The following is a 14621-nucleotide window of genomic DNA, read 5'->3' as shown; positions in this document are numbered from 1 at the left end:
AATTTAAAATACATCTTTTAAAAAAGAATTTAAAACACAATTTAAAAATACAGAACACATGCTAAAATGCCTGGGAGAAGAGGAAAGTCTTGACCTGGCGCCCAAAAGATAACAGTGTTGGCGCCAGACGCACCTCATCAATCTGATCATTCCATACTTTGGGGGCCACCACTGAGAAGGCCCTCTCCCTTGTTGCCATTCTCCGAGCTTCCCTCGGAGTAGGCACCCGGAGGAGGGCCTTTGATCTTGAATGTAGTGTACGGGTGGGTTCGTATCGGGAGAGGTGTTCCATCAGGTATTGTGAAATTGAGATAGAAATCTTAGCTAAATGAGGGTGTTCCCAGCTCCAGCTGAAGTGATGGGATCATTCCTTCTCATGTGCTTAGGGAGCCTGGGTACAGAACATTTAATCTAGTTTACTTGTTCTGGCAAGAAGGTTTTAAATGCCCTCAGGCCAGGCCAGTCACCAGAGGGCCATTATAGGAAAGGGAGCCTAGTGTTGTGGAGATGTTAGATGGGAGCACTCAGGAGTAAAGATGGATGCCCATGGAGGCTGCAATACTAAACACATTTACTAAGGGATTAAGCTCTACAGAACTCATCAGGACTTACTTCTGGGTAAATATGGTTAGAATTGTGCTGTTGGTAAGGCTTGACTAGGGATTCTCTGCAAAGATATCCATTCCAAAGCAGGGTTGGCAACCCCTTGCGTGGAATGCCCTGCCTACCAGGAATGTCCTGTTTTATACTTGTTTTATGTTTATTGGATTTTAAATGGATTTATTTCTTTTGAGCTGCCTTGGGTTCCAACCCTACCTCATAGGGTTGTTGGAAATATTCCATATACAGACACACTGGAGATGTAAAAATACATACACCCCATATTATTGTCAAAACCAGTTGGCTATTGCAGAACATTTTTTTAAAAAAAATGGTATTAGTTTCCTACCAAATAAAAGCAGTGGCACCTAAGTAAGCTCTGCCTAATTGCTTTTAGAAAAAGATCGGAGGGCAAGAGAAAAATTTAAAACACAATCTTTGCTATGTTTACTCAAAAGTCCCATTGATTTTCAGCACAATCCTAACCATGTGTACTCAAAAGTAAGTCCTACTGAATTCAGTGAGGTTTACTCCCAGGTATGTGGGATTAGCATTGCAGCTTTACTCCCAAAAAACTGAGAACAGGATTAAAGCTTCATATTGGGAAGGTTTTCAAAACAGGCTATCAATTAGACAAATAAACTGCCTTTTTCAACAGCCCAGGAGAATTTAAACTTTTTTGACTACGTATAATTAGAAAAGTATAAACATTGTAATGGCATTATAAGCTGCAGCGTGTAAGATGGCCGGTCAGATGCAGTTTACTGTTGCTATGCTCCAGTAATTTCCTCTTCGAATTCCCTGCTGCTGCAGCTTTTGATTTTTCTCTGTAGCCTATTCACCCTGCCTTCAGCTTTCAGCTTTGAAGCAGCTGGAGTATGGAAGAGTTTTCTTTTTCTTTGTTTTTTGTTTTTGGCTGAATGTTTCTCTGCTCTGAGTGAATATTAGGCTCTGCAATTCAGCTTGGCAGGGAGGTGAGAACCCAGAGGCTTGGTGTTTTCTGTATTTCCTTGAAAGCCTTCAGAAGAGGGAGGTTGCTGCCGAAGCCCCTATTCAAAAAGGAATGCTGCAGTTTATGGTGGGACAAGCAGAGTTGGATCATTGGCTATCTATTTTACTGATGCCTTGATGTAACTGCTCCCTCCCCTAACCTGAAATTTGGATTTATAATTTATCTTGGTTTTTCTGGAGAGATTCCAGTCGTTCGTTGCAATTACAACTTTTTCAGGGGGGAGGTGGAATATGATGCTTACCAGGAAAAAGTGCAGAGACCTGGAAATTACTCCCAGTCTACAGAATAGTCCCTCTGAAACACGGAAAAGGCAAATTAAAATCACTCAGTTCATCAAGCAGGAGGAGGAGAAGGAGAATGACAGTGAGCCATGTAAGTCAATGCAGGATGTATTATCACCTATGCACTCTGTGCTGGACTGGTCAGTGGACTTTAAAGGAACTATACAAGAGCCCACATTTACTACACCATTGATAGATCTAGCTTTAGAGTTGTCCTTAGCAGAATACATGTCCACCATAAAGAATTTGCAACAGATGGACACTGCCGAGCCATGAGATAAAACCAAAGCGGAGCTGATAAATCATCTTATGCAGAGACAGATCCTTGAGTTTGCTGATAACACTCTAACCCCAAAATATAAATCCACCCTCACTCAAACAGAAGAAACAGCAGAAGGCAATCCCCAAATTAAAGGATGGTCCTTTTGTGTTTGTGAGGAACTAGCTCTTGTTAAAAACTTTTTCTCAGAATGTAATGGATTGCTAACCAAATTGGCTGAGAACATTCTAGAGAGGGGATTTCGGATAAAAGAAATTGAAAATAGCGCCATTCAACCTGGGACAACAACTAAAAAAACCCAAAGACTTTTCCACTATATCTCTAATAAAGTGGGCCAAAAAGCAGAATACAAAAAACAAAAGTAAGGAAACTAAAAATATAAAAAGCGGGAGAAAAAAGTACATTGCTGCCAGAAAAAACATCTAGATAGGCTGGGTAAACTATTAAACCCTGATCCTAACAAGACAGCACAGAAAGTTTCTAAGGAAAAATAAAATAGGATTAAACGATGTTGCCATCTGGCAACAGATAGATCAGGAAGAAAAAGGGAAAGAACACCAAATAGAAAATAAAGCAGCCAAGGCAATTAATATGGAAGAGCAGCAGGACCCATGGTCAAATGCACTCAGCACTAACGTGGGAAAGACGAATGGTGGTCCTTGTAACACCAAGTTGGGCTCCATACATCATCATATGGAGCCACAGCTGGATACTAACCTGAGAAATGGTTGGAATTTAGTGATGATCCCACAAAATCTGGCTTTTGTCAATTATCCCTAAGGACTTTTTGACACAGCCAGAGCACATATTACACCTTTTGCATATTCTAAACAGAGTTTTGCCAGGAGCACTGAATTCCAAGGACATAGCCTTTGTTGAATATTTGTACTACAATGGAACTAGAGCTCGGGCTATGGTCACTTTTTTTTTTTTTTTCAATAATTTTTATTCAGATTTTCATAAAACATACAAGACAAAATCATAAAACATTCAAAGACAAAAAAAAACAAAATCAAAAATAATTAAACAAAAAGAAAAAAAGAAAAAAAAAACAAAAATAAAAAATAAAGAGTAAAATATTGACTTCCCATTTGTCAAAGATCAAATCAGTTATAAGTCTATAATATATAGCAATCCTGTCTCTTAAGTCATATTATAAAATCACTTTCCTCCAGTAGTTATCTTACTTAATCATCAAATCTCATAAACATTACTTTATTCTTTCCACAAAAAGTCAAAGAGAGGTTTCAATTCTTTAAGAAATATATCTATCAATTTTTTTTTCCAGATAAGCATATCGATTAATCCATCTCATTACTAATTATGATAATCTTATTGTCATAACCATAGTCAAAATAAACATTTCAATTAATCCATCACATCAGAATCTGTTAGGTTCAGTAATTTCAGTAGCCATTGTTCTATTATCTCTATTAGTTCCATTTTCCATCTTCCATCTTCAGTAGTCTTGTTAAGTCCAGTAATTTCAATATCCAATCTTCCATTATCAGTATTCCATAATAATCTTGCTGTCAAAGCCATAGTCATATAGTAAGAGTCTGATGGGAATTACCTCTATCCCAAATATTTTCTTGCCATCCATTCTGAATAGGTTGCTGAAATACTGCTGTAAAATCATGTCTCTGTTCTTTTTTTCAAAATACACTGGGTCATCTCTTAAAAGTTTTTCCATTGTCACATGGCTGCAGTTAATTCCATAGATTTTCTCTATATTGGGCTCCATCACATCATTCCAGTCCAGAAGATAATCCATGCCATTGATAACTTTATCTCTAGAATCTTCATTAATTTCTTCAGAGATAACATTGAGTTCCAAACAATAGATTTTATTTCTAAAGTCCATAGACTCCAAATCTTGTTCCTGTTCCACGTTTGTTCCAATCTCCGGGATCTCCTCTCTCACAGGGACCCCTATTCCAGTCTCCAGGGTCTCCTCTCTCACAGGGACCCCTGTTCCAATCTCCGGGGTCTCCTCTCTCACAGGGACCCCTTCCAGGGTCACCTCTCTCACAGGGAGGGCTATGGTCACTTTTAAAGACCAGGACATAGCAAACCTCACCTATAGAGTGAGGAAGACTTTTTTTGAATACAACTTTTTTACAAGATTTTTCAAAAATCAAGCCCCTCTGGTTTCCTTATATGCTGCTCCAGCCATTTGTCATAAAGGTAATAATCATGTGAACTGTATGGGCCACCTTTCTGATTTAAACTGGACTCAAGACTCTGTTCCCTCTCACACCCAGCCAGACCCCCAGGGGTTATACTTGAGAGATCCAACTTCCATCCATAGCACACAACAAACCCTCCTTCAAAGTACTGAAATATTTGATTCAGAGGAAAAAGCTATATTAAACTCATTCTAGACGTTGCCCACTGCTGCCCAGGCAGAGATTTTGGAAAGACTTGACCTACTAAGAAGTTGTTTAATGGAAAAATATTGCAATCGGGGGTGGACCCCATGCAAATGGGGGGATGCAACCTCACCTGACCCTTGTAGAGGGCCAAGAGCCGGGAGCATCCACAAGTCAGCGACCTCAGGTAAAGCATCTCCTGCTGAGATCCACCTTGCATCTCCCTATCCACATAGCCTTGCCTGCAGGGGAAGAGGTTCAAGTGGAGCATGGTCAACTCATGGACTTGGACTTTGCACGCAGGCACAAAATGCCCTTCATAGACCTTGAGTCACCCCTCATCTTGGAGACCATAGATGGGTGGCCGCTGAAGTCAAGCAGTCACCCGAGCTACTGAGCCGCTGAGGGTGCAAGTACCTGGGCTTGTGGAACAGTTGTCCTTCTACCTAGCCTCCTTTCCCCATTTCCTGATGGTGTTGGGTATGACCTGGCTGGCTCAACATGATCCTGTTATTTCCTGGAAGGAGGCTACTGTGATGTTCCAGTCAGACTACGGTGAGCAGCACTGCAAAACCCCTGAGGACCCAACATCTTTAATGTTGGCCACTACATCGCCGGCTGAAGAGACACATCTACCCGCAATGTACCAGGCGTACAAGGATGTGTTTGATAAAAAAGAAGCAGACCAACTGCCCCCTCACCACCCCTATGAATGCGCCATAGACTTGTTGCCTGGGGCTAGCATCCCATCGGGGGGCATCTACTCCTTGTCAGAGCCACAATTCTTGGATACTAATCTGCAGCAAGGATTCATACGGCCATCCAAGTCTCCCACTGGGGCACCACTTTTGTTTGTCAAGAAAAAGAATGGGGAGTTATGGCCATGTCAGGATTACCGTGAGCTGAACAAAATCACTATCTCAAACTGGTACCCCTCCCTTTAATTGGGGAGATGTTGGAGCGCTTGCACTGTGCTAAAATTTACACCAAACTGGATTTATGCGAGGCTTACAATTTGGTCAGGATTAAGGAAGGGGATGAGTGGAAGACTCCCTTCAAAACACGTTATGGACACTTTAAATACTTAGGTATGCCGTTCGGACTATCTGTCTCCCAAAATCTCATGAATGACATCTTTCGGGACTATTTGGACCACTTTGTGATAGTTTCTTTAGATGACATCTTCATTTACTCAGACTCCCATGAACAGCACAAGGTGCACGTGCGGGCTGTACTACAGAGATTCAGAGAGCGTCACCTGTACGCCAAGCTGGAGAAGTGCAGATTTGACTCTGGATTTCCTGAGCTATCGCATCCCTCCCACAGGAGTCAAGATGGATCCAGAGAAAGTGTGCTGCGTACTCTCTTGGCACCCCCTGAAAACCAAGAAGGACCTCCAGCATTTTTTGGGATTTGCCAACTATTACCATCGTTTCATCACTGCCTTCTCCAACAAGATAGCTTCCCTTACTGACTGCCTAAAAGGTTTGGGGCCCTTTCTTTGGACTGATTTGGTACAACAGGCATTTGAGGAGCTGAAGCAGCTGCTCACCTCAGAACCAGTAGTCCAACACGCCAATCCTCAGCAGCCTTTCATGGTGGAAAGCGATGCTTCAGAAGTAGCTATAGGAGCGGTGTTGTTACAGCCAGCCCCCAAAGCTTGTGATCATATGCTTATTTCTACAGAAAGCTGAGCACAATTACACACCGTGGGAGAAAGATCTTTCACACTGAAACTCATACAGGACAATATTTCAAAAACTCACAATCTTTTTGATGCTAAACTTCATTCTGATGTTGACTGGAGGGCCCGTGAGATCTTTGACTGACTAATGGCAAGATTGCATGAGTTCTTCTATACCAGGTGGATGTAGTGATTCAGTCACTATAAGAATTGCTTGCTGAATCAGGCCTAGAGACCATCCAGCATTCTATTTCCAACAACTAATCAGGTACTTTGGGAAACTCACAAAATTGACATAGTTGTTCCCTGTTGTTGTTTGTTCTTAGCATCTGGTATACTGAGAATATACTAACCAACCTCCAGCCATGCTACTTCCCTCATGCTTCCCCCTGTGTCTATACTCTACAGCTGTACTAATCTGGGACTGCCTGGGTACGAAGCTTCAACACATTCTGAATTTGGGACCTTGAGAATATCCATCAGGTAATGAGCATTATTACCTGGAGGTCTGACCCGTATACCTCCTTTTTTGGTCAGTCAGATTAGGACTTTTCCTGCTGCTAATCCCTTCAATACACTAACCCTATCTCACTTTATCTCCTGTTTCTCCTCACACTTCACCACTCCACATAGTCACTGACTTGATAGGATGTGACATGTCCCCTAATTCAGGGTCCCAGTATTGCCCTGAGGAGGACTCTGATTTAGATTATTTAGCAGTCGCCCCACTCAACAGAAAGCCCTCAGCACCCCATTCTACTGATCTTGGCATAAACACATGGCTCTCCTATTGTCTTCATAGACTGAGGATCACTCCCCTGCAGCTTCTCCTGTTTCACAACCACACAGGAGCATATGACTGCAGAACAGACTTTTGATCCTTTAAAGATTGCTTACAACTCTCCCAAGGGGGTGGATGCACTGGAAAGAAAGACTCTGCCACCTTCCTTAAGCTCTCAGATGCCCCTGGACGTAGCCAGAAAGAGATCATTCCAAAGAGGGCAATGAGGAGCTAGATAGATAGATAGTTTATTACGACCATATGGTCAGCAAAGGAACATAAAAAAACACAACATATTTTAACAGCAGTATACCCCATTAATTCTATATACAAAGTTTAGTAGATTATACATATATTGTGAAATATGGATAAAATAGATAAAAATATTATGTAAGTTTAAAAACAGCAATTTTAAAAAAATTTGCTACAATTACAATTTAACATTCATTGTTTCATCTGAATAAAATCCCACTAAACTTGGTCTGGGAGATTTTTTATAAAATTATTTCTTAATTTTTGTGCAATGAGGCTAAACTTTGCTAGTTGTACAGTTATCTTTGGCGATGCGTCATTTAATAGGTATTCCAACCAAAATTGTTCATTTTTATGCTGGAAACCGGAGAGCAAGGGAGTAATTAAATAGTGCCTTAGATTCCTGTATAAAATGCAATGGAAAAGAACATGTATATTATCTTCCACGGCATTTTCTCCACAGGGACATATCCTATCTTTGTATGGAATTTTAGAATATCTACCGTCCATGACAGCTGAAGGAAGAGTGTTCATTCTAATCCAAGCAAAAGCTTTGCGGTATTTTGGTACTTCTAGATTCATTAAGTAGGGCATTGGAATAAAAAACTTGGCATTATGCCTTTGATTTTTTACTAGGACTAGCTGTTGTCGAAAGTCTAAATCTTTCAAGCGCTGACGAATATTTACTAAGGCAGCATCATGTCCCAGAGAGAGGACATATTGGGTGGAGAAACCTATTTTTAATAATTTTTCAGTTATAAGATCCGCCCATGGAGACTGAAAGTTATCATTTAAGATATCAGGAGCAAGTCCGATAGGGTCAAAAATAAGTTTTAACCAGGTGTTAATTCTTGAAAGCCAGATCTTTGTTTCAATTAGTAATGCTCCAGCTTCCAGTCTCAATATGTTATTTGGGATACATGAAGGAATTGCCGTAATTGATCTTAAAAAGATAGTTTGGGTTGATTCAAATTCGTTGAATTTCAAATTTTTATTCATTTGAGAGCCAAAGGTCAGCTGGGGTATTACTTTAGCATTGAAGATTTTTGTAGCTGGTAGAAAAGCTTGTCCACCTTTAGAGAAAAAGAACGCCAATAAAGTTTTCATTGTTCTTCGTGCATTTAAAATCGCAAGTTTATTGTGGAACTGACAGCTACCTGATGCATGTAATACATGTCCCAGGTATTTAAACGAATTTACTTGTTCTATTTTTTGGCCCTGTATCTGCCAACTATAGTTTATCTTCTTACGGGTAAAAGCAATTATTTTGGATTTCTCATAATTTATTGTTAATAACTCACTAGAACAGTAATCTACCAGGCTATTTAAAAGACGTTTTAGACCAACGGAGGTTCGAGAGAGTAGAGCTATATCATCTGCATATAGTAAAATGTTCCTTGATTTCTTGGCTAAGATGGGAGAATGAGCAGGGACAGATGCTAGCTGTTGTACTATATAATTGATGTAAATATTAAATAAAACAGGCGCAAGTACACAGCCCTGTTTTACGCCTTTGGATGTTGGCACTGGTTTAGATAGATGGCCCTTAGCACTACATCTTATTTGTAGCGATGTATTACTATAAAGACCCTGAATTAAAGCCAGGAGTCGTCTATCCATGTCAAGGTATTTTAATTTCGACCAAAGACGGGGATGAGATATGGAATCAAATGCAGCTTTTAAGTCTATGAATGCTGCATAGAGGATTCCATTTTTTCTAGCTGCATATTTATCAATTAAATGATGTAGTACCAAAATATGATCAAAAATTGATCGTTTGGTACGAAATCCTGCTTGCTCTATAGCTAAGATCTTGTTTTGTTCGAGCCATTCAACTAATTTTATATGGAGATGTGCTGCATACAGTTTACTGATTATGTTTATCAGACTAATCGGTCTATAGTTAGCCGGGTCATTGGCAGGTCCTTTCTTGTATATAGGTATGATTGTAGCGAGACCCCAATCTTCTGGCACTTCTAACGTTGAATCAATATATGTGAATAATGAGGCAAGTACAGGCGCCCACCAGTTTGCATTTGATTTGAAGACTTCAGATGGAATGTTGTCTGGCCCAGGAGCTTTATTGGGTTTCAGATTTGAAATTAAATACATAATTTCTTGATTACTAACTGGGGGCCGTTCCTGCATGCTCTCATTTAACAAATATATTATTGGGCTTGAATCCATTTGGTGTAAATATAAGTTATAAAAGAATTTTTCCCAGATATGAGCTGGTACATTTACAGTATTTTGAAATTGTGATTTTGGCCAATATGATGTAACAAGACTCCAGAATTTGCTGGAATTTTTTAATTTGGCAGCTTCAAGTAGATTCCGCCATAAGCAGTCTCTTTCTTGTTGTTTTTTATTCTTAATGAGGATCTTATATTTTTTCTTTATTTCACGATACTCGTGCAAATCCTCATGGGCCCCTGTAGTAATAGCTCTCTGATAGATGTTTATCATTTGTTTTTTAATTAGGACACATTGATCATCAAACCATGGTTTAGATTTTAAACAGCCAGGGGGTGCTTGAATGCTCATATTTTTATGTATAATTGTTTGAACATTTATCATAAGTTCTTGAAAAGTGGAAAAGAAGGTATTGGAAGAAATGGCTTCCAAGAGATCATCTTTTATTTTAAGAGTAGATGGAGAGTTTAGCATATTGTATATCTCAGTGCTAAGCTTAGGTAACCATTTAACCCTAGTTGAACGGAGTTCTACATCATTATTAGTGAATGTTTTATGAGGTAAATGAAGATCCATCCTTTGAATCAAAGTTAATTTCTGTTGTCACAGGTAAGTGGTCACTTTCTGGACGATATTCAATATGTAATTTATTTATCAATAAAAAAAGATCTGTTGAGACGAATATCAAGTCAATGAGGGATGATCCGTTTGTTGCATGGTAAGTGAATCCGCCTGGAATGTCATCCTGGGTTCGCCCATTGAGCAAAATCAAATTTGCTTCATTGCTCATCTTCATCAATAACAGGCCAACGTAGTTTATTCCACTATATTTTGAGGAGCGAGCAGGAATATTTAAAATCTCCGATGGTAGTAAAAATAGTTGGTGGTATTTTTGGTATAAAGCCTTATCTGAAGGGCCAATTCGGGTGTTAAAATCGCCTTGTACGATCAAATGTTTTTCTGGATTTTCCATCATCAGTTTCGAAATAAAATTCTCCAACTGTACAATTCTTTCATTGGCTATATTATTATTTCGAGCAGGTGGTAAATATGTATTAATAAGTATCACTGAGAATTTTGTAAAATCCAGGGTAAGAGCAATAGCGAGATCTTGTAACTTCCCGGAGATTGTGGTCTTAACCTTCAAGGAATTAGATATAAATGTACAGATCCCACCTTTGGGTCTGCCTCCTTTTTCGCTAGGTATTGCATGTATAAAGAAGGAAAGAAAGCCTTCTAGTGTCGGTTCATTTGTAATCCAGGTTTCTTGCAAAGTTATTATATCATAGGAAGCCAGGAAGGTTTTCGTATCTTGGTTGATGGAATTACTGCTCCATCCGGCAATATTCCAAGATATTATTTTTAGTGGCTTCATTTTAGGATTTAGTTTAAGTCAGTTCGTAGTAGAACATGTAGGTTTCTGTTTCTGTGTCTTTGTTTCATTATGTTCAATCTGTCTGATTACAATAGGATCTACGCCTTCAGTTATATTATCCGCCGAAGATCGATAGGGTAGGGAAAAAGAGGTAAGCAGTGTGGAAGAATTTAAGAGATTAATATCTAATGGTTGTGGCATTTTATACTCCAGGTAGGGGTTTAGACTATCCCCTGGATTAGGATTAGGTGGAGATCTCTGGGCATCTAGTAGCATAGATGGTTTTCTGCTATTTTCTAAAGTCTGTATTAACTTTTTCAACCTAATGATGGTCTCCATCTGTTGCTCCGAAGTAAAATCGGGATATAAATCTTGAAGAAGTTTTTCTTCTGGCAGAATATTCGATGTATTACCTATGTTGAGTAAATGACGATCAACTGAGTCTATGGTGGAAAGATTGTCACTCTTTCTTCTCTTATCCACCAAAGATGAAATCGGTTGAATTCGTAGATTCAAATGGGTGGATGAGGGATTGAGGAGGCTTTGTGGTAAGGCTTGATTTTCAAAGTACCTTGAGAGTCCTATAAGATGGTGTTCAAACCTCTTTTTGTTGTTATATAAGAGCTTAGTAATTCTAGGGTCTTGAAAAGTAACAATTGCTTTAGCCGAAATATAATTATGAAAATAATATTGCACTGTTGTAATTGCATTTATATCAATGATATTAGGAGCCATGGTCTGAATTACTTCCCATAGGTGAATTCTACAATGAGTTTGTGAAAGAAGTCCTTTGGGTTTGGGGTAGTTTGAAAAAACTAATTTATTTGGGTTTAAAACCAAATTCCAATGCCTTTGTTGTAGCTGAGTCGTTGTCTTCCCCTTGTTATTACTATAGTATAGCTGTTCTTGGCTAGGTGTGTTGTAATTCAGCCTTTCTTCTTTTTGCATTAAAGTCTCTTGAAGTGGTTTTTGGGTCAATATGTCAATATTAGTATCCTGAGGATGCTCTATCGTCCGAGGGATTGTAGATTTCTTATCCAGCTTTGATCTCTTTTTCTTCTTTGTCTGTTCTTTTATTTGTCGTGAAGAATCCAGTTTATTGTATAACTTTCTGAAATTCATATGTGATTTCCTGGGTATTTTAGGGTTTTTCATATTTTTGCTCTTTTTAGTTTGCTGGTCAGATCTTGCTTTCTTAGGGATCTTGTTCTTGGCATTTAACCTCCTTTTCTTAACCTTGGTTTGAGAGGCTTGAGATCTATATGTCTTATTAGTTTTAGGATAGTTTGTTTGTAGATCTATTTTAGTAGTAAGCTCTGTTAATGTTGTTATTAAAGAGCTTAGTTCAGCAACATATGTTACTATTTGGGATAGGTATTGGGTCACCAGTACAGGCCATTCTGCTGTTGATGAATTATTCTTGAGCTGATGATGAGTTTCATAGCTAGGTATGCTTTTAGCCGATTTATATAATTCATCAGCTTTTCCTTGGTCTTTGTATAGGGCATCTATGTAGTCTATAAACTCACAAGCACTAAGATTCAAGTGTTTAGAAGAGTTCCTTATTAATGAGGAGGACATTGTTGGTAGTATTGTTTCTAGATTTCTAAGAGTCAAAGATTCTATTAATGGTTCTCTGTAGGTAGATTCTAAGGAAGGCATTGAGGTTGCAGTAGATAGGTTATCTATCAATTCTTTTGACTGTAGAGAGGGAGAGGTTGTAAACCCAGTAAGTTGCTCAGCACATTTTAACTCTTCATTTAAGTTAGGACAGGATAGATCTTCTTGCCTCTAGGTCAATAACTTTGTGCTACACAGGGACATATCAAAGTCATCTCCATCCACCCCTGATTTAAAGTCAGATGTTATTGTAGTTACTTTCCTTTCTCCACTTTTAAATTCGTTGCTCTCCCTTTTATAAAACTGCATAATTTCAGTTTGCTTATAGTTAGGGAGAGTCCCACGCCCAGCAGAAGACGCCGGCAGCTCAGTCATGAGAGAAACACCCAACACTCTGCATGCATTTCTAGTAAGCACCATTGTTAATCACCTTAATATTCTTAAAGATCTTGTAAAAGTGAATTAAGTAAGTTAAGTTGCTTTTAAAGTTTAGTAAGATAGTTCTCTCTATATACCTTTATGTCCGTGTGCTTGCAGCTATAATTCAGCATTCCTCTCCTTCAGGATAATTAGACTTTGAATTTATCTGCCATGATAAGAGAAAGAAAACTTGCCTCAGCAGCAGTAAGGAATGTCAGCAGCTATACCCTTCTGTGTTGTTCTTTAGTTGTATTTTAGCTGTATTAGTTTATGCTACTGTGGAGTCATAGATAACACGTCTCCTGCTCAGGGCGCCATTTTTCTCCCTCCAGTTAAGAGGCTAATGAGGAGCTAAAGAACAAAATGGTGTGAAAAGGGCAAGGTTTGAGGAATCTTCTAGATAATTTGAGGATCTCCAAAACTAATTTTTCACACTGAAAATGGTCACATACAAAATTTTGCCCAGACCTTGTAAATACATAAATCTTTTTGTGGTGATATTGACAGTTTCTGAACAGCAGCATTTCTTTTTGCATCATCTGTGATGACTATTTGTACAAGGCTAGGGAAATGCTTAGATATAGTATTGATAATATCAGCCATAAAATGTACCACAGAATACAGAAGATAACTTGAGTTGTTAATATAACATATGCAAAGTAGATCATTTTTTAAAAAACTTTCTTCAAATGTTGATTTGCCTTTAAATCGTCAACACATCTTGAGTCAGACAGGCTGTTGCTTGCTTGGGAGCATCATTTAAATATAGTGGCTGAAATGGAGGGAGAATGCAGGTGTAACATCATGGCTTCAGTGCTGCAAAGAGTTGTGCAGCTTAAATCACATAAAGGTAGTGGGATTGAAGCAGTTTATTTATGCATGGGATTGCAGCTCATATTCCCTTTTACCATCTAAAGAGCAAAATATTATCTTGAAAAGCATTCCTAATGACTTGCTAAAGTGCTTTCAAAAACCATTGTTGTATGTTCATAGATCTCTATTCAAACATAAGCACTATTTCCTGTCAAACTACACCAGTATCCTTGTCTTAAAAGAAAACATATCTTATCATATTATAAGTGCCAGCTGTTGCATGGGGGAAGTCCTTCATTATTATTATTTTTCCTGAATAAAACTAGACTAGTTTAGTAGATGGAACATGGTTTTTAATCTATTACACTGAATTAACTGTGCAAAGGTTGGTTATGTGGTTCATTCATGCCATGGATTTGAAATAGCTTCTGTGTTAGGCTAGTCAATGATGTGTTTATTGGCTCTGGTTAAAAAGGAAATAAATATTTGTGCACAAAAATAAATAAAACCAAATTAATGTTCCCAGAAGCAGTAGCTATTTGTGGATCCTTTCTAAACATCCTCTCCTTCTTCTGTGATTGTACATTCTCCACTTATTTTGACAAATTCTCTTTTAGGAGTCAGTGAGTTAGACTGATTAGCAATTGTCTGCAGGAACCTTTGATTCATAGTTAGGGCAGATCTAGACTGACATACTTTGAGCTACAGAGTTTCTGTGGAAGTACAATTGCTGAACTTTTTTCATATGCAAAACAATATTTTCCCAATGCTTGACTTGAGGAAAACTGGTTCTGTAAGTTTGAGGCAGACCCAGGCTGTAGACTTCATTCATTGTCATGAGACTGTTGACATTATGAATCCCCCATGAGTCTGCCCATTATGAGTGTGTGTGTGTGTGTGTGTGTGTGTGTGTGTGTGTGTGTGTGTGTGTGTGTGTG

At 38.7% G+C, this 14621-nt stretch overlaps 1 protein-coding gene across 11 annotated transcripts in view; it reads left to right on the top strand.

Annotated features, from left to right (window-relative positions):
- Positions 1-14621, top strand: part of GULP1 (GULP PTB domain containing engulfment adaptor 1) — a 334104-nt gene that overhangs the window by 247059 nt on the left and 72424 nt on the right. Inside the window, exon 1 of one of the 11 annotated variants that reach the window (XM_061608245.1) lies at positions 12713-12859. The exons of 9 other annotated variants lie outside the window; for them this stretch is intronic. In XM_061608245.1, coding sequence (XP_061464229.1) covers positions 12824-12859 — 36 coding nt within the window. In that variant the 5' untranslated portion in view covers positions 12713-12823. Of the gene's footprint in view, positions 1-12712; positions 12860-14621 lie in introns of those variants that run through there. One more of the 11 variants, XM_061608243.1, reaches the window with a different exon arrangement.

The sequence above is a fragment of the Rhineura floridana genome, chromosome 2, assembly GCF_030035675.1.
Source record: "Rhineura floridana isolate rRhiFlo1 chromosome 2, rRhiFlo1.hap2, whole genome shotgun sequence".
NCBI lineage: Eukaryota > Metazoa > Chordata > Lepidosauria > Squamata > Rhineuridae > Rhineura > Rhineura floridana.
Note: the sequence above shows the minus strand (reverse complement) of the source record. Positions and strands in the feature narration are given on the sequence as shown.